General features: G+C 39.9%; 1 protein-coding gene across 1 annotated transcript in view; it reads left to right on the forward strand.

Annotated features, from left to right (window-relative positions):
* The window catches only part of GRXCR1 (glutaredoxin and cysteine rich domain containing 1), a 132,089-nt gene that overhangs the window by 48,991 nt on the left and 62,221 nt on the right, over positions 1-20,877 (forward strand). Inside the window, exon 2 of the mRNA XM_027545393.1 lies at positions 18,238-18,480. Within this exon, the coding sequence (XP_027401194.1) occupies positions 18,238-18,480 (243 nt within the window). The remainder of the gene's footprint in view (positions 1-18,237; positions 18,481-20,877) is intronic.

Consider the following 20,877-nt stretch of genomic DNA (forward strand, 5'->3'; position numbering starts at 1 on the left):
AGCTCAGCTGTCTCTGAATGCATCTGTCTCTCCAGGTTTCAACGTGGCAGTTTGCCTTGCAACCTTACTTCTATGATGGACCCAGAAAAGTCATTGATTTTAGTTTTGTACAACTTTTTCTTCTTATAAGTAACAGCTTCCAAACTCTACATGTTGGAGTTGAAACCAGAAATTCAAACTATTAACTTTTAAGGGTTATCAATCTCATTTGGTATTTTGGATTAAAATAGTTAATTCCTATAATCATTATTGCAGCTATAATATGGTCTAATAATTGGGTCAAGGAATAGTAATCATTGGTTTCTATAAGCTTTTTCTAGTTTTATTATTCTGATTTTATGACTATATTAACTTTCATATGACACTGATAAACACATTTCTTTAATTTTAAAAATTATCAACATTTTAGACAATTGACTTTTTATAAAAAATTATCCTTATTCTTACTCTCTAGTTTTTAATAACAATTAGTCCTCTGAGCACACAAGGCTATTTCAGTAATATAGAGGCATTAAAAATAACTTTTATCATTTATTATTTTAATGGAGTAGAACATTAAATAATGTTGCATATGAAATATTTCCTAACTTTCAAGTATTACTTTTATCCTTCGTTAAGCCTCTTGATTAAGGTTTATAACTTAAATATTGAAGTAATTATGAAATTGATTAAGCCTGGCTTGCTCTATTGTTTGGTACTATTGTAATTCTTATACATACAGAAATGTCAGTGGATTAGCTTGGACAAGTTATTTCAACTACCTATGCTTCAATTTTTCCCTTTGGAAAAGCAGATTAAACAATAATAATAATAATATTATATACCTACCTCGTTGCAGAGTTATAAGGACTAAAATGAGTTACTGTAAATTAAATGTTTAGCTAAGAGCTAAGAGACTGATGTATAGTAAGCACCAGATAAATGTTAACAATTATTATTATCTAGATTATAAGGTGGTTTCAATTACCATTACTTGTGATTTCAGAAACACATATGGTTGGAGGTAGAAGGTACTTGAAAAACTATCTAGTTTAGGGATTGTAAATAGTCTGTGGGCTGGATTTGACTTTCAGAGGCTTGGTTAACACAGTGTTTTTAAATTAATTTAAATACTTTTTGAGAGAACATAAAAATCCAGTTTTTCATAATCCCTGCTACCCCCTATTGTCTTATACTATCATTTTGGTTCTCACATTTGCTTTACCTGCATAGCTCCTGAAAAACCTTTGAAAATTTAGTCCTTGATCTACTCCATCCCTCTCATTTAATAGAGAAGCACATGAGTTCCAGAGGGATATAGAAAAGCCTCCAAATTGTGACCAAAGTAGAAATAAGACCCAGGACTTCTGATTCCTAAGCCATTAATTACAGCATGCTGCGTGCTTTAGTTAGAATGCTTAGATCAAGTCCCTCTTGAACGACAATAGATCGAAGGACCTAAAATTGAGCTATCATCTTATAATACATATCCATGGGGAGAATGTGTAAATTTTTGAGGACAAAGTTATCCTCGCAATTGAGAAGCAAAATAAAAAACAAAACAAAACAGACTTAAGGTATGTGGCAATATCGCTCTTCCCTTTTTAAAATGATATAGATGAGTCAGGTTAGGAAACTATCAGAATTTTTTTTTTTCCTTATTAACTTGGCATAGCTCCTAAATTAAAACAGCAACCTGAGCACATCATTTCAACTTCTGCTCACAAGGTTTTCCGTTCACAGCTTGCTTTTGTGCTCTCTGTAAAAGAGGGAGTCAAGCTAAAATTATTTGTGTGGGCCTGGGGCATTATAATAGAAAACTCTTCGGGTTGTGGGCATGGTAACAACAATGAATCATTTCTACAAAATATAAGAGAAAGAAAGATGACATCATTAATTTTGAACACTCTGAATCTGGTAAGTTGGATGCAATGTGCAGCACATACAAACAGAAAAGTTGGTGAGATGGACGTTTATTTAAATGAGATGAGTGCTTTGACAAGGAATTGGATTTTGTATAAGATTTCACTGTCACATTTCTTTTACAAAACTGAGAAAGGACAGCATAGGTACCTGAACCTGACTTCCTGTCAACTCAGTGGGAGGTTTTAATTAGGAACTCTTCTTTCAGTAAGAAGGAGACAATGAGAATAAGGTGACAAGTCTTATCGGTTGACAGTCATAAGGACTAGGCAAATTTCCTATAGAATTTTTGCTTACCCTCCACGGGGACAAATAGAATATGCTGTTTAAAAAGATGGCAAGAATATCGAGAGACTTCTGGTTTCCGGGATTTGCAATCTGTAGTTTGGATAAGAATTGTCCGGGGTACTTGCTGCACAGACAGGGCTGCTGCACTAGAATCTGGGCGGGGGTGATGGTGCTAGGACTGCGTCCCAGGAGATCTGAAACAAGTGGTCTGTGGACCATACTTTGAGGTTTAGTGGCAATGATGTTAGTTTCAGGCATTCTCAATGCAAGGTATAAAGGCTGTGTCCCTCTGGGTGGAGACGTTATACTGATAACTGGACATCTAGTCTGGAGTGCTGGAGTGCAGTCTGAGCTGAAGTTACACCCTGGGGAGTTCACAGCCTTCAATTAGTTATTGAAATGTTGAGCTCATCCAGAGACAAGGAGGTGGTCCAAGCTGAGAGTCCACGGGATCGAGAATTCTTAGGGGAAGAGTGACTCTAGCTGAACATGAATAGCCAGACACGTAAGAGGAAATCTAGGAAAGATGGATGTTATGTATGCCAAGGGAAAACATTTTTATGAGTTTGTGCTTTGAACAAGTTTGCAGTCTCCCTGTGACTTATTTACTTTGGCAATGAAAATGAAATAGCAATATCTTTTGCATTTTGTTTTGTGAGAATTATAGTGATAATAAATCTATTCATCTGATATGATGCCTATAGCATAAAATTCATCAATGAATGTTTTTTCTGCTGCATATGTTGATTGAATTATGAACAAAATGGCTGATATTAAAATCTTCCACCTAATGAGACATTATTTCCTTCAATAATTCAGCCAGGTCTCTTTCCTAATGACTGAATTTCCAAAATCTGATAATTAGCTCCAGTAAGGAGTTCTGCCAACAAAAGTCCGTCTAGTCAAGGCTATGTTTTTTCCAGTGGTCATGTATGGATGTGAGAGTTGGACTGTGAAGAAAGCTGAGCGCTGAAAAATTGATGCTTTTGAACTGTGGTGTTAGAGAAGATTCTTGAGAGTCCCTTGGACTGCAAGGAGATCCAACCAGTCCATTCTAAAGGAGATCAGTCCTGGGTGTTCATTGGAAGGACTGATGCTGAAGCTGAAACTCCAGTACTTTGGCCACCTCATGTGAAGAGTTGACTCATTGGAAAAGACCCTGATGCTTTGAGGGATTGGGGGCAGGAGGAGAAGGGGACGACAGAGGATGAGATGGCTGTATGGCATCACCGCCTCAATGGACATGAGTTTGGATAAACTCTGGGAGTTGGTGATGGACAGGGAGGCCTGGCATGCTGCAATTCATGGGGTCACAAAGAGTCGGGCACGACTGAGTGACTGAACTGAATTGAACTGAACTGAAGGAGTTCTGATATCAAAGGAAGCAGTGTCTGGTGAAGAATATTTTTATTTTCTTCCTTCTGATAATACTGTGATTAATCTTGTTTGAAAATGCCTGCATTTATTTCTTATTTGAATATGCAGTCAATATCAAGTGCTTATTTTCCTTTAGAAAATTGCATTGGTCATCCCAGATAGTACAGAATACACTTGAAAAAAATTATGACTTTTATGGTTTTGAGTATTATTCTTTACATCAGCTCCTGTAGGCTTCATGTGCCTCACAATTTAGTTTCTTTTATTAAAGCAATATAATTTTGGGAAAATGAGATGAAAAGGCAACATTTTCTTGCTTTTGAAATCTTATGGTTATTTGCTTTGAAGTTGAACTGAAAGACTTAGCTAGGTTCCTTTTTGGAAGACAAACAAATTCAACCTCTGGCTTTATGCAGAAATTTCAAACATTTTTATTTGTGCTTTTCTTTTCATGTAGCACAAAGCCCCTCCCTTGTTTCATCATGCTTAGCATCTGATTTTCAGAGCAATATCTAAGGCTTGTTTGACAATTTGAACAAAGCATATTGCAAGGTAAGAGGTAGGAAAGAGTAGAAAAGAGAGATGCGACACACTGAATTGATATAGATAGAGAAAATCTTTCTTTAATGCACTTGCTTGTTTTTAAACTCTTTCCATCTCTTCAGTAGCAACTTGGTGAAAAGTCCTGCTCACAAATGATTGTATCGAGGTCTTATAAGAACAATGTGTTTCATGCCTGTCTTACTAGAAATACCCGTATTTTGTGTTTAACAAGCCAATAGGTACAATGAGGAAGATTTGGCCTACTAGAGGTTTGAGTGTATTCTTGACGCTGTCATACATTTGTGCAAGCTGGGCTAGATGATCTCCAAGTTTCCCGCCTGATTTAAGATTGTGTAACTTGAAGTCTTTTTATTCCTAAACCTATGATCTGTGACCATAAAGTCAATCTATCTCTATTTACCTGCTTATATATCTATCATACGGAGAAAGCAATGGCACCCCACTCCAGTACTCTTGCCTGGAAAATCCCATGGATGGAGGAGCCGGGTAGGCTGCAGTCCACGGGGTCGCTGAGAGTCGGACACGACTGAGCGACTTCACTTTCACTTTTCACTTTCATGCATTGGAGAAGGAAATGGCAACCCACTCCAGTGTTCTTGCCTGGAGAATCCCAGGGACGGGGGAGCCTGGTAGGCTACCGTCTATGGGGTCACACAGAGTCGGACACAACTGAAGTGACTTAGCATAGCATAGCATAGCATAGCATATCTATCATAAACTCAACAATAGTCTCCCTAACCCCAAAGCTGTTTTTATCCTAATTCCTGAATGCTTGGTCATTCGGTCATGTCTGACTCTTTGAGATCCCATGGACTATAGCCCACCAGGCTCCTCTGGCCATTGGATTTCCCAGGAAAGAATACTGGAGTGGGCTGCTATTTCCTTCTCTAGGAGCTCTTCCCAATCCAGGATCAAACCTGCAGCTCCTGTGCCTCCTGCATTGGCAAGAATGGTAAAGAATTCTTTGCCACTGAGCCACCTGGGAAGCCCCACCCTAATTCCTAGAGTTTGCGAACATGTTGCCTTACAGCAGAAGGGACTTTGCATTTGTGGTTAGCTATGGATTTTGAGATGGAAATATTATTCTGGATTATTGGATGGGACCAATGTAATCACAAGGGTCCTTGTAAGAAAGAGGCATGAAGGTCAGAATCAGAGAAGAGGTGTGACCATGGAAACAGAGGTTGTTACAGTATACGGTTGACCCTTGAACAAGAATGGAGGTTAGGGACACTGACCTTCCACACAGTCAAAAATCCTGTATAATTCAGTCAACCTTCACCGTCCTGGGTTTATTCACACTAGCAGTTTGCATTTGAGGATTCAACCAACGTTGGATCAGATTGTGTAACACTGTAGTGTTTATTATTGAAAAAAAAACTGTATAAGTGAACTTGAACAGTTTAAAGCTGTGTTGTTCAAGGGTCAGCTGTACTTTGAAGATGGCAGAAAGGATGGAGACACAAGGAATGCAGGTGACCTCTAGAAGCTGGGGAAAATGAGGCAATAGATTCCCCCCCTGGAGCTTCTAAAGGGGAGGTGGTCCTGCCAAGACCTTGCTTTCTGCCCAGTGGAACTTATTTGAGACTTCTGACCTCCAGAATTGGAGATAATTAATTTAGAGATAATACATTTCTGTTTTAGGCCACTAACATTATTAAACTTTAGGATTCATTTCAGTTCAGTCGCTCAGTCATGTCCAACAGAACTGAACTGAACTGAACTGTCCAACTGAACTGAATTGAACTGAACTGCCCAACTCTTTGTGGCCCCATGGACTGGAGCACACCAGGCTTCCACTTCCCTGTCCATCACCAACTCCTGGAGTTTGCTCAAACTCATGTCCATCAAGTTGGTGATGCCATCCAACCATCTCATCCTCTGTCATCCCCTTCTCCTCCTGCCCTCAATCTTTCCCAGCATCAGGGTCTTATCCAATGAGTCAGTTCTTTGCATCAGGTGGCCAAAGTATTGGAGTTTCAGCTTCAGCATCAGTCTTTCCAGTGAATATTCAGGACTGATTTCCTTTAGGACTGGTGACTTATGAAACTTTGTTGTTGTTGTGAAGTTGCTCAGTCGTGTCCGACTCTTTGCAACCCCATGGACTGTAGCCTGCCAGGCTCCTCCGTCCATGGGATTTTCCAGGCAAGAATACTGGAGTGGGTTGCCATTTCCTTCTCCAGAGGATTAATAAATCCTGTATCTGTCCCTCTAACTTCTTTTTACTCAATGAGATGGGGTAGAAATGGAGTCAAAGTCAGGACGTGACCTATAGGATCATATAAAGATTTGAGTTCTGTGGTTTACTCAGATCAAATACTGGCTCCATCTCTTGCTACTTGTCTGACTTTAGGCTTGTCACCTACTTTGTTTCCTCATCTGCAAAGCTAAGATAATGATAGCATCTACTTTCCTTATAGAATTAAAGGACTCAGTGCTCATAAGATACATGTATCAGCTTTCTGTGCCAACTTCCAAGCTTCCCGTCAATGCTCTCCAGCAGTTTCTTCCCCTAAATACAGTGTTTAGAATCTGGAGAAGAGGATATTTAGGTGAGGTTGGGACCATGAGATTCATAAGAGTCAGAGTGATGTAAGAGTTAAACCTGGAAGCCTAAAGAAGAGGCAGGGATGAGGGATTTGCCTGAGGCTGGTTCCAGTTTTCTCAACCTCTGAGTTTTCACTGGCTTTGAAATAGACTCTCAGTTGATTCTGGGACTTCTACAAAGACTGAGGTCACCTCTTCATAACAATGGCATTTATTAAAGCATCAAGCTGAGATGAGATGCAAGTATTTCAATCTCCAGAGTAGACTCTTATCATATCCCAACCCACTAAAGAGGACTGACTACATTTAGCTGATTATTCAGGCAGTTTCTTTGATGTAGAAAATCCAGAAAGATTTTAATGTTTTATTGTTTGATTTTGTATTCATAATGTGTATGTCTTTGGGAGAATGGAATAAAAAGGGCACCTTTCCCTTTAGGAAAGCACCAGAGTTTTTATAAAATAAAAAGATGAAAGGCACTATGAAAATGGTCAAGGCAGGACCAAGCACTTAGTATTCTGATGCTATTGTTAAACACTTTAGTCCAGTTTCTTCTGGTTTTGTCACCTGAATCTCTCATAGGATGAGAGGGACAATGTGGTTTTTCAGTATCTCCATTTGTAAGATGTTTCTGATTCATTTGCTGCCTGGTTTTTCACTATGGGTAAGTGCATCATTTTGGGATGGGATGCTCCTGAAATGATGATTTTTGGCATTCACATCAATATTGTGTTACCTGAAGAAATGAGCAGAACTGCAAATGCCAATAAATCGTGTTTGTGACAATTTCTATAGAAACCAAGTATTCATGTCAGAAGAGAGATTTTTTTTTTTTTTTGATAGAAAGGTGGCTTCCATGAGATCCTAGCTCCTCTTCTCCAAGATGTGTGACTTCAGGGGATAATGATGGCTGGTGTGTCTGTAAAGTTTTATAATTTACAGTGTCTTCAGGTGTCTTTGGGCTTCCCTGATAGCTCAGTTGGTAAAGAATCCACCTGAAATGCAGGAGACCCCAGTTTGATTCCTGGGTTGGAAAGATTCGCTGGAGAAGGGATAGGCTACCCACTTCGGTATTCTTGGGCTTCTCTTGTGCCTCAGCTGGTAAAGAATCCTCTTGCAATGCGGGAGACCTGGGTTTGATCCTTGGGTTGGGAAGATACCCTGGAGAAGGGAAAGGCTACCCACTCCAGTATTCTGGCCTGGAGAATTCCATGAACTCTATAGTCCATGGGGTTGCAAAGAGTCAGACATGACTGAGCAATTTTCACTTTCGCTTTCTTTCAGATGTCTTTTACCTATGACCCTACGACTCCCTCATGGGCTAGATTATAGCTGTACCTATATGAGAGAAGAGAAAAAGTAATCCCAGGAAAGTAAACTGATTTCCTCAAGTTCATGCAGGTACTAAGTGCCAAAGCAATGGCTCCAGATGGATTTTCTTTCCCCTGCAACATGTTGCTTCCTAAAAAAAAGTTTGATTCAAATAATTAAAGTGTGAGTCTCAATTTCTTCCTATGTAAAGTGTGCATATGGACTAGATGGTAGTGCTAAGCCACTTTCAGTCGTGTCTAACTCTTTGCAACCGCATGGATTATAGCCCACCAGTCTCCTCTGTCCATGGAATTCACTAGGGAAGAATATCGGAGTGGGTTGCCATTTACTTCTCCAAAAGTGAAAGTCACTCAGTCGTGTCCAACTCTTTGCCACACCATGGACTATAGAGTTTATGGAATTCTCCAGGCCAGAATACTGGAGTGGGTAGCCTTTCCCTTCTCTAGGGGATCTTCCCAATCCAGGGATCAAACCCAGGTCTCCCGCATTGCAGGCAGATTCTTTACCAGCTGAGCCACAAGAGAAGCCATGGACTAAATATGACATCACAAACTCAGACCTGAAGGGGCGATGCAGGCAATGTTAATGACAGATATTGTCTAGATATAAAGGAAACAGTATTAAATGTGACAGCAAGAGCCATGTGTCATCTAAAGCGAGGAGTTGCTGTCAAGCTGTTTTTGCAGAGGAAGGCAGCAAAACCAGTGTTGTCAAGTTTTCTGCTGTTTCAAGAGAAGACAAAAATCTAAATTTTCAAGTGAAATATCCCTGTGTTAGATTAATGCTAAATTGACAGAATTATGACCCCCTCTCCAAGGTCAAGGGGTGGGAGGGGGCACCTTCATTTCTATTAACTCTGATGTGCTGGAAAATCAGTATTGTTTCAGGTTAACTTTCTGGAAAAATTTATCTCTTTGGTCTGGAGGATTCATTAGGTTCATTGACTTTTCAATTAATGTCTAGGCCAACTCAGTAATTGATTTGGACAAATAGATAGCTTTTAAACCATGAAGGGAAATGAAATATAATGAATGAAATAAAATAAAATCCATTTATTTCTGTGATCTTGGAGCATTGTGAAAACAGAATACACTGTACCAAAATCTTTGTGTGAAGAGATTATGCTCATGTGTTTCTTTGATGCCACCGTGAGGGCAGCTGAACTTAAAAAAGGAGGGATTTTTATGATATCTTATATGTATTCTCTATTGTTTTCCACTCTTAGAATTGATGGCACATCCAAGCAAATTTAAGTAGTAATTTAACTCATTAAAGATATTTATTTTATGATCATCATGTAATTATAAAGTTAAACTTTGCCATTCAAACTTAGGAGGTTGATGACTTATGTGAATTTGGACTTGTTGATAATAATAATAGTGGTGATAGTACTATTGCTGTTGTGTGTCCAAAACATTTTGTAATAATGATATTAATAATAAAGAAATAACATTTATTATTTATTATGTATCAGGATTCATGTTAAGGATTTTTTAATTCATTTAATCATTTAATCTTCACAATTTCCCATGAAGTAAGCATTGATGTCTATTTTACAAATAAAAAAACTGAGACTTAAAGAGATTAACTGGTACAAGATTATGCTGTTACTAAGAGATAGATTCAAACCAAGTCTTAATTCAGTGTATGCAGAAGAGGTCAGGAGGTATTTCTTGAGCATCTATGTACCAGGTCATATTCTGGGTTCTTGTGTACAAAATGAATTTCTGCTTTATTTGTGTGTGTGTGTGTGTTCAGTCACTGAGTTATATCCAACTCTTTGTGACCCCATGGACTATGCATGCCAGACTCGTCTGTCCATGGGGTTCCCTAAGCAAAGATACTGAAGTGGGTTACCATTTCCTTCTCCAAAGGATCATTCCAGATCAGGGATCAAACCCATGTCTCCTGCATTGGCAGGCAGATTCTTTACCACTGAGCCACCAGGGAAGCCCTTGCTTTATTTAGGTTATGTTTTATTTGTTGAGATGATAAGCCAATAAACATACACAGTAATGTGCAGCAGCACTAAGTATTCTAAAAGAAAGAACTGCATTAGGGGATGGAGGGTCTATTTTACATGGGATGATGAGGGAAGTATGTCTGAGGAGGTGATATGCAACCAGAGACACTGGAATGAAGTGGAGGGAGGAGCAATGGGGATTGCTAGGATGGTCCCTCTGATAGTCCCTCCGATAGTCCCTCTGTGGTACTATTCACTGCTCAGTTCTGGAATGGTGTGACCATTGGTTGGTTGTATTTAAGATGGTTGCGGAGTATCTTCCTAAGGCTGTAAGCAAGAATTTAGGAGGAAGACTCAGGTTAAAATTCTGGTTCTGCTCCATTTTCCTCTGAGGCATGTAGTCACCTTAAATTTACCTTCAAGTTTCAGTTACTTTGCCTATAAAATTTGGATAATAATCCTTATCTCTTATGATAGGTGAACATTACACATGTAAAGTTCCCCTCTGCAGGCCTGGAACTGTGTGTGTGTGTGTGTGTGTGTGTGTGTGTGTGTGCACACACAGGAGTCATGCAGCAAATAGTAGTTATTACAGTTATTTTATAACCCGTGTCTTACAAAGGAACATGAGAAGGTACTCATGGTGTTTGTGATCAAAGTGTGGGAGGGGCTATAGCATAGAAAATCACCATTTACCCTCAGAACTGAATAGGGAGTATGGTCAGAGTGGAGTCAGATTCAGAAACTAAGAGAAGAGAGGAGGACGGTGTGGATAAAGTGGGTTTTCACATCACAGTAGTTAAGTGAAATAATTCAAAAGGCACTTTGAAACAAGGCAGGCAGGAACTCATTTATTTATTTAAGTTTAATATTAAGAAGCATCTCAGAATACGCTTACAGCCACAGGGGTTTACAGAGTGGCATGAAGAGGGAGAGAGAGCGAGAGAATTCCTGCCCTTTACTAAGTAAGGCCCACATCCCTGCTTCCAAAGGCAAGTGTCTTGTATTTAAAATTGATTCCTGCAGCCAGCGGCTTGGCCCAATGCCTAATAATCAGGAAATCTGGGTCCAGTCCCAGCTAGCCCTCTGACATGCTGCATGGCTCTGAGCTAATCACTTCCCCTCTTTGCCTTCAGACAGAGAAAAGGTCTCTGCACCTTGTCCATGTCAAAGGAATCTTTTTAGACTGAAATTAAAAAAAGTTAAAAATGTCCCTCCTGGGATGTTGCTATTAAATGTGGGAGCATAATTTGGTAAAGAGACAAACCTCTTTAAATCATCAGTGTTATCTCACGGGCCTTGAATTAGTTCTACAGTGGTCTGTTTTGGCAATAACTTAATCCTGGGGCAGGGGTAACGAAGCAACAGCGTTGTTCAGGGGTTCTGCTTGGCTGGGTGGAAATACATGACTTTGAAGTGTATGCATCTGGGCTCCAATTTTCTAATTTTGCTGTAACTTTAACTCCATCATCCTGTTAAGGACACTTATTCTCTCTGAACCTAGGTTTCTAGATCTATAAATAAATATACTAACATCATGTAAATTATTGGGAAGATTAAGTAAATGTAAAGTTATTAGCATTATGTCTGCCATAGCAGGAGACGTGGGTTAGGTCTCTGAGTCAGGAAGTTCTCCTGAAGGAGGGCATGGCAACCCCTCCAGTGTTCTTGCCTGGAGAATCCCCATGGATAGTGGAGCCTGGAGGGTTACAGTCCATGGGGTCGCAGAGTTGGACAGAACTGAGCACGCACGCACACACGCACTGCCATCAGCATTTTAAAATGTCAGTCTTTATTATATTTTTTAGTTTTGTTTAAGAATGGAATTCCTGGAATTGTCTAGGGACCTCAATTTCAGGAGATCTTGTCAAACCAGGGCCACCTGGACAGGCAAATGGTCAAGTGGAAATAACCCACCACATCTGCCCAAGCCTGCGGAGGGGAGTCTACACCAAGCTGACCCTCTATTGGGGAGCAGTGGGGACTAATTCTTGGCCTGAGGCGGTGGGAGTTACAGTGGATGTGGGGTTCTAGAACTGTTCCTAGATGCCTAGATGACTACAAAACTTACTGTCTGACAGTGGTGATTGCCAGATAAGGTGCAGCTTGAAGATATATGTTGGCTATGTAGAAACCCTTCAGTATCATTCACAGCAAGTTCCCTCCCTTGACAACACATCTATCTTTGCTGTGGGTTGTTGTATGGCTTTGGGGCACCCTGAAGATTCATCTTTTTTTGATCAATGGAAAGGAGGCAATAGCTTGCCTTCACCTAGATTGACTCTCTCAGAACAGGCAGGCTGCAGACGCCAGTGGCTTCTTAGCGCTTTCTCAGACGCCTCCATCCTTCATTACGCTATTCCCATGGTAACACTGAGGAAGGGAGAAGAGGGACAGCTAACCACTGAGAGGCTATTTTTAGATTTCTGGCCAGATGCTTTGACAAATCTGTTGAGGGAAAGAAAATGAAGCAAGTGTAGAAGAGGATTATTTTCCCCCAAGACAATATCATTTAAAATTCATATGATAAAACTGGAAACAACCTTGAGATATCATTCAACCTGCTTCTACTTATAGAAAGATCTACTTTCAAATCATATAAAAAACTGTTCAATAAGATCATTTTTATTTACTTAATTACTTACACTTTATTTCCTACCTTGAATTTATCCCAGATTCAGTCTGAGTTCCCAGACCAAAGGAGTTGGGAATGAGAATGGAAATGATGGTTCACGGTGTGGATTACACAACCCTGAGAGCATCATTCCTTTCAGTTCAGTTCAGTTCAGTCACTCAGTCGTGTCCAACTCTTTGCGACCCCATGAATCGCAGCATGCCAGGCCTCCCTGTCCATCACAAACTCCCGGAGTTCACTCAGACTCAAGTCTATTGAGTCAGTGATGCCATTCAGCCATCTCATCCTCTGTCATCCCCTTCTCCTTCTGCCCCCAATCCCTCCCAGCATCAGAGTCTTTTCCAATGAGTCAGCTCTTCGCATGAGGTGGCCAAAGTACTGGAGTTTCAGCTTTAGCATCATTCCCTCCAAAGAAATCCCAGGGCTGATCTCCTTCAGAATGGACTGGTTGGATCTCCTTGCAGTCCAAGGGACTCTCAAGAGTCTTCTCCAACACCACAGTTCAAAGGCATCAATTCTTCGGCGCTCAGCCTTCTTCACAGTCCAACTCTCACATACATACATGACCACAGGAAAAACCATAGCCTTGACTAGACGAACCTTTGTTGGCAAAGTAATGTCTTTGCTTTTGAATATGCTATCTAGGTTGGTTATAACTTTCCTTCCAAGGAGTAAGCGTCTTTTAATTTCATGGCTGCAATCACCATCTGCAGTGATTTTGGAGCCCCCCAAAATAAAGTCTGACACTGTTTCTACTGTTTCCCCATCTATTTGCCATGAAGTGATGGGACCAGATGCCATGATCTTCGTTTTCTGAATGTTGAGCTTTAAGCCAACTTTTTCACTCTCCACTTTCACTTTCATCAAGAGGCTTTTGAGTTCCTCTTCACTTTCTGCCATAAGGGTGGTGTCATCTGCATATCTGAGGTTATTGAGATTTCTCCTGGCAATCTTGATACAAGCTTGTGCTTCCTCCCAGCCCAGCGTTTCTCATGATGTACTCTGCATATAAGTTAAATAAGCAGGGTGACAATATACAGCCTTGACGTACTCCTTTTTCTATTTGGACCCAGTCTGTTGCATGTCCAGTTCTAACTGTTGCTTCCTGACTTGCATACAGATTTCTCAAGAGGCAGTTCAGGTGGTCTGGTATTCCCATCTCTTTCAGAATTTTCCACAGTTTATTGTGATCCACAAAGTCAAAGGCTTTGGCATAGTCAATAAAGCAGAAATAGATGTTTTTCTGGAACTCTCTTGCTTTTTCCATTATCCAGCGGATGTTGGCAATTTGATCTCTGGTTCCCTTGCCTTTTCTAAAACCAGCTTGAACATCAGGAAGTTCACGGTTCACGTATTGCTGAAGCCTGGCTTGGATATTTTGAGCATTACTTTACTAGCGTGTGAGATGAGTGCAGTTGTGCGGTAGTTTGAGCACTCTTTGGCGTTGCCTCTATACTAATAATGACACTGTTCTTGAGCCTCCCAGGTAGCTCAGCAGTAAAGAATCTGCCAGCCAATGCAGGAGACAAGAGTTTGATCCCTTGGAGAAGGAAATGGCAACCGACTCCAGTTTTCTTATCTGGGAAATCCCATGGAGGAGCCTGGTGGGCTATAGTCCACGGGATTCCAAAGAGACAGACAAGACTTAGCAACTAAACAACTAGAGCAAAAATGGCACTTGCTAGGTTTGTGCAAATATCTGCTTCACTTATTTTTAAAATATGTAAACCCCTCCCATACTCCTTAAAAACCTTCAGAAATTTCTCATTGCTTTTAGATTAAAGGCCATAGATCTTTAAAGTGTCTGTAAAATACATCTATTGATCCTATATACATGTCCAAAATCATTCAGTATTATTATAATTCTGCTTCTTTGTGTTTCACCTAAGACTTGCTTTCAGAATCTCAAACATGCCATCTTCCTCCACGTCAACCTCTTTATACTTGTCTATGATATTTTTCCTCATGCTCTCTACCTAGTTAATTTCTGTAACTTCTTATCCTTTTAATCAGAGCTCAAATACCAGAAAATGCTTTCTTAACCTTTAAATAAAAAAGACCCTTCTGCCATAGTCTCTTGTAACAACTTGTGCATTTCCTTTGCAGCACTTACCAGCTTATAATTCTATATTTATTTATGTAACATTTTAGGCTTTTTTTAAATTACTTTAAACTATGAGCTCCATGTTGTTAGGAAATTATTTTGTTTGGTCACCATTATATATTTGCTGCTGCTAAGTCACTTCAGTCGTGTCCAACTCTGTGCAACCCCGTAGACGGCAGCCCACCAGGCTTCCCGTCCCTGGGATTCTCCGGGCAAGAACACTGAAGTGGGTTGCCATTTCCTTCTCCAATGCATGAAAGTGAAAAGTGAAAAGTGAAAGTGAAGTCGCTCAGTCGTGCTGACTCTTATCGACCTCATGGACTGCAGCCTACTAGGCTCCTCTGTCCATGGGATTTTCCAGGCAAGAGTACTGGAGTGGGGTGCCATTGCCTTCTCCATTATATATCTAGTGCCTAGTATATATTTGGCAACTTATTCTAATGACTGTGTAAATGACTAGCAGTTATTTTAAAGGGACATAAACCTAGGTTTTCTGCCAAGTCAAACTGTCTTTGTGACTTACCAGGGCTCCTCAAAATAGAATGTGCACCCAGATTTCCCAGAAAACTTGTTAAAGAGCAGATTCTGATTCAGTAGATCTGGGCCGCAGCTCACGATTCTGCATTTCCAACTGGTGCCTAACTAGTTCTAGAACTTGGTTGCACACTGAAATTGCCATGTGCTGTGTGCTCAGTAACTTCAGTCGTGTCTGACTCTTTGCGACCCTATGGACTGAAGCCCTCCAAGCTCCTCTGTCCATGGGATTCTCCTGGCAGGAATACTGGAGTGGGTTGCCATTCCCTTCTCCAGGAGATCTTCCTGAGTCAGGGATCAAACCCACATCTCCTGTGTCTTCTGCATTGCGGTGGATTCTTTACTGCTGAACCACTGGGGAAGCCAGAAATTGCCATAGGAATTTTTTTTAAAAACTTCAATTTTGAAGTCCCACCTTGTGATACTGATTTAACCGGTATGTGCTTGGCCTGGGTTTTAGGGATTTTTAAAAGCTTCCTAGGTTGTTCTAATATCAAATACTATTGTAGAATCATTGATTTCAGGCAACAAAGCTAATTCTCAACAATAGCTGTATAGGAATATTTTTGTTAACCTTTGCATTAGACAGCATTTAACATGGCCACCAAATAAGGATTCATAGTGTTACTGTTTCTTAAATGTATATTTCTTAGAGACACATAGGAAAGTGTTACCAAGCATTTGTTTCCTGGCAGAGAGAATCCTATGTGAGTCAGTTGTGGTGGTAGCAGAATGGTCCAATCTTAAACTTTCCCATTTCTTCACATAGGGGAGCTGTATTTCTTATCAAATATTTAAAACAATAAGTATACTATTCAAAGAAGTGAAGCATTTTGGTAGAAACAAATGCAGTTATAAGTCTTTGCAGCCAGAGGAACAATGCATAATTACCCAGATAATATCATTAGGAGGAAGATAACCTTAGTGCTTTTCCAAAAGCTGCAACATTTACCGTGAGTTCATTGATTCCCAGCATGTCCATAAACGTATGAAGAGAATCCAGAGGCTCTTGGGCACTTGGTTACCCTCTTTGAAGATCAATGCTTCTTAATCTAAAGCATAGTAAGAATCCTCCTTTTTGTATTATTAATTTCACTAATGTTTTCCACTGATTTATTTTTGCTTGTGGTTTTAATCTTAAAAGTTCCACAATGTGGATTATAATATTTTCCAGTTATAACTTAACACAGTACTTTAAGCCCTGCAGTAGTTGTTTTCTTATTTTCTCTTACTTAATCTACTCATCAAATATGTTTGGTATCTACTGCTATTATCACATTCTACAGATGAGGAAACTGAGCTAAATGACTCAGTAACTTCTCAGAGACACAGATGGCCAGAGACATTGTCCAGGAACATACGATATAACTCCTCGGAACTCTCTCCTTTCCAGTGTTAATAAATTTCCGGTCTGTAAGCCAAATTCAGCCTTCAGTGATATTGGTCCAAGGGTCTCAATATATTTTTTAACGAGGTGCCACTATTTAGAAAGCAGAAAATTTCTTATGAAAATCCAGATGTCAGGTTTATATTTACAATAATCTTATCTGACAACACTAAGTGACATGACTGAAATCCTGAAATTGCCTGAAGCTGAGTTCTGTTTTTTCCTTTTCAAATGACACTCTTCCTGCCTCTCACTAGCACCTACCTCTTTTACTCCTGGCCTGCTCCAGTATTCATGACACAGGCTTTGCCCCTCCAGAGCTCTGGTTTTCAACTCAGCCTCTAAATTCTGTTGAGGGAAGAAATGATTCTTATGTCTTTAGTGCATTTTACCATCAGGAAAAACAAAATGCCCTCTTTCTCATTGAAGTGTAGACCATTGCATTGCCATCTTCATCACTTCATACCTTTTTAGGACTACCTGTGTATTTGCATCTGGCTGAGTGGTTCAATTTCGTTGAATACAAAATGGTGGAGCTTAGTATCCTACCTTCTGGTTCTACTATTTAGCTGCTTGGAGTGGTTTCCAATCAGAGTTTTGATTTCATGGGAGTTTACAAGTTGTGTGGTTGTCTTTCAACAACTGTAGCCCTGTGGAGACTCACATATCCCTTGAACTCAGGATATGTAGTTGGGTTCTGTTCAGCCTCCTTCAAGTAAGACTATGCTAAAGAGGAAGAGGATGATGTTGTCCTGGTGATGTCAGGACCACCTAGCTGATATGTGGCTCGCAGTGTCAGCAGGGTTTCGCAGGATTGCAGTCACTGATTTCTAATGTAGCAGGAAACACAGACAAAAAAGGATTCTCTTAGGAGTCTTCACCTTGGTTTTGAGAGTTGTTTGCCTCGATTGCAGTGTACTATTTCCTTTATTCCTTTCCTCGTCTGGCTTTTACCTGCTGCCCACCTTGGTCTTGGTTTCTATACACTCTCTCTGAGCCGCTCAACGTTTTTTCCTAGTGGTGGAGACCTCTCAATGCACATGGAAGCCTGTCACTCAGCAGAACTCACGCACACACACTTAAACCTCAGAACAGCCCTAGGATATAGGATCTTTTACTCTCGGGAAATTGTGGCTCAAAAAACCTTAAAATTTGGTAAGTTGATTAGGAGAAGAATTTTCAAATGGTTAAATTTTAATGTTGACTATTCTGTCCCATGTTTTACTTTGGGTACAAGAGGCCACTATCATAATTGAATGATGTCTACAAAAGATGAGAAAAGTAATTTTACCATTCCTTATTTCATCACATGGCATGCCATGTGAGACATCATCAATTTTAAGGAGCACCATTATCTGATATACTACTAAGAAGAGAAAAAAATACTGTCAATTAAGTTATGTCATCTAAATTATGTTGATTGTCATTTGTATTGCAATTATAAATGTTCTAAAATATAAAGACATGTCTTAGAATTGACAAATATGGTGCTTATTCAACTTGTACACATTTAACGTGTAAGTCATTGGCTGAAATGTTAATTGTCTTAAAATAATGAGAAGAAAGCAAATGCAAAATATTTACTCTATAATGTTTTCCTTTAGCAACCATCAACTGAGCTGGAATTTGACCGGGTAGTGATTTATACCACTTGCCTTCGTGTGGTACGGACGACCTTTGAAAGGTGTGAACTAGTTAGAAAGATCTTCCAGAACCATCGAGTCAAATTTGAAGAGAAAAACATTGCTTTGAATGGTGACTATGGAAAAGAGTTAGATGAACGATGCCGGCGGGTTTCTGAAGCTCCTTCCCTCCCTGTTGTGTTCATTGATGGCCATTATCTAGGGGTAAGTGTCTGCTAAGGAAAATCTTTTTTATTGAACCCAACCAGTGTTGATACCCTTTCACTTTTCACTTTCATACACTGGAGAAGGAAATGGCAATCCACTCCAGTGTTCTTGCCTGGAGAATCCCAGGAACGGCAGAGCCTGGTGGGCTGCCGTCTCTGGGGTCGCACAGAGTCGGACATGATTGAAGTGACTTAGCAGCAGCAGCAGCAGCAGCAGTGTTGATAGAAATCTGTAAACCTATGACAAAGCAACTTGCATCATAGCTACCAGCATACTTACTGATTTTCGGAGTTCAATCCAGCAGTTTTGAGGCACTTACTTCTATCCCAAATGATGTATCACTACAGTGTTCATCCCTACAGAGTCATAGTGAGACAAAATCAGCATGGAATTGTCTTTTTGAATAGAAATACATTTTAAAAATGGTTAGTTGACTTGAGTTTTGAATTGAGAAGCTTGACATATGGGATAAAAACTTTTTTTAAGTGCAGGTAAGAAAAATGGAATATGAGATATGCATTTGTGAATTCTCCTATACTACATCATTAAGCACTCAATTTCCTACTTAATGAAACTGAGATGACAGTCATGAAATGAAATCAATAAGAAATAGGGCCTGTAGCCAGAATTTTATCTGCTTGTTATTTAAAATGATTCTTGATTTGAGGAATGCAGGAGTGTGAGACACAAATGCAGGCTTACAGTGAGCAGAGTGGAGAATTCCCAGAGCAGCAAAAAACACGACTCCTCCATTGCTCTCTGAATAACACTGTTAGCATAATAACCCCCATCCATCTATGAATGTGTGTCATCGGTAAGAAGCCCAAGAAGGGGGCGCTGGAGGGGACACTTTAGAGAGAGGGAGAGCAAAGAGCTGAGGGACGCCAGTGGCTGGGAGGTAGGGCTGACAAGGTCACTGATCAGAGAACAAAAAAAGTGAATTGCAATAATTAATTTACACGGCATTCTGTATTTTTCTTGATATTTCTGGTGCCTTGAGTATAGTGAGAAATCAGTACATATTAACTTTTCAAATCTGGTCTTAACTTTCAGGTTTCAGGGAAAGTTAGAAAAAGCCAGAGATTTTTCTTAGCAGGAAATGCTCCTGTTTGTTACAGGGAGCTTGTATCTGATGTCCTGTCTAGAGCTGTGGCTGTTAGAGGCAGTCTGCCATCTTATGGCAAGATTAATGCAGAAAAGCCATGATTCACTAGCTATGACATCATGCAGTCTTACTTTCAACCAGAGCTGGACACAGATTGATTCTGAACGAGAAGAATTTTGATTGAAGTATTGAGCCTGAGGTCCCAGAAACCCACAGCAGTGGAGCCCGAGGTCCCAGAAACCCATGACAATGGTACAGATAATAATGACAGATAAATACATAGATTTTAAAAAGCACTATAGTATACTTTCAGCTTGCATGTGTTATCTCATCTAACCATCAGTCTAACTTTAGAAATGAACTCTCTGGAACACTGGTTAAAAGGCAAGATAGCCTTGGAGTCAGGCAGCATTGTTCTGATACTTCTAATGCTGGGAAATGTATAAATCACTCTGTACCTGGTTTCCTCTTTTGTATGAGAATAATAGTAGAACTTTTCTTAGGCTAATGGTGAGGGTTTTATTATATATGTATGTATTATATTATTTTATTATTATGCACGCGTGTGTGTGCAGGGTCGCTTAGTCGTGTCCACCTCTCTGAGGCCCCATGGACTGTAGAGTGCCAGGTTCCTCTGTCCATGGAATTTTCCAGACAAGAATACTGAAGTGGGTTGCCGTTTTCTACTCGAGAGGATCTTCCTGACCCTGAAATCGAAACACATCTGTTGTATCCTCTGCATTGGCAAGAGGGTTTTTTTTTTTTTTTTTTTATCACTAGGGCCACCTGGAAAGCCCCATTATTATATAATTATATGTATCAGTTATATAATGATATAAAATATTATTCAGTTCATATGGTCGGATCAAAGTATGTTTTTAATAAATAGTAGCAATTTTCATCCCTGTTTTGAAAAAGAGAATATTCTTTTGCTCCAAGTAACATAGCTGGGTAGATGGCAGGGCCAGGACTCCATGTTAGGTCAGTCCAATTCCCCAAACCCTTGTACTTTGGCACATCACCTCAAGGAAAGTAATTGTTGTTAGTTTGTTTGCTGCTATATTCTTAGCACCTTGAACAGAGTTTGTCACAAAGCTCTCAAAAACATACATTACATGGCTGTAGGAATGATGCTATATTGTCTCTTCATATTCTTTCCTTCTTTAAGATATTCTTCCACAAGGGAAAAAATCTGAAAAACATATCCACACTGGGAAGAAAATCACTGGTAAAGGTTGTGAGATTTGCTTTTTAAACTGGGAAAAAATTCTTCTGACAATGTAAGATAT

Source organism: Bos indicus x Bos taurus, chromosome 6 (assembly GCF_003369695.1).
Source record: "Bos indicus x Bos taurus breed Angus x Brahman F1 hybrid chromosome 6, Bos_hybrid_MaternalHap_v2.0, whole genome shotgun sequence".
NCBI lineage: Eukaryota > Metazoa > Chordata > Mammalia > Artiodactyla > Bovidae > Bos > Bos indicus x Bos taurus.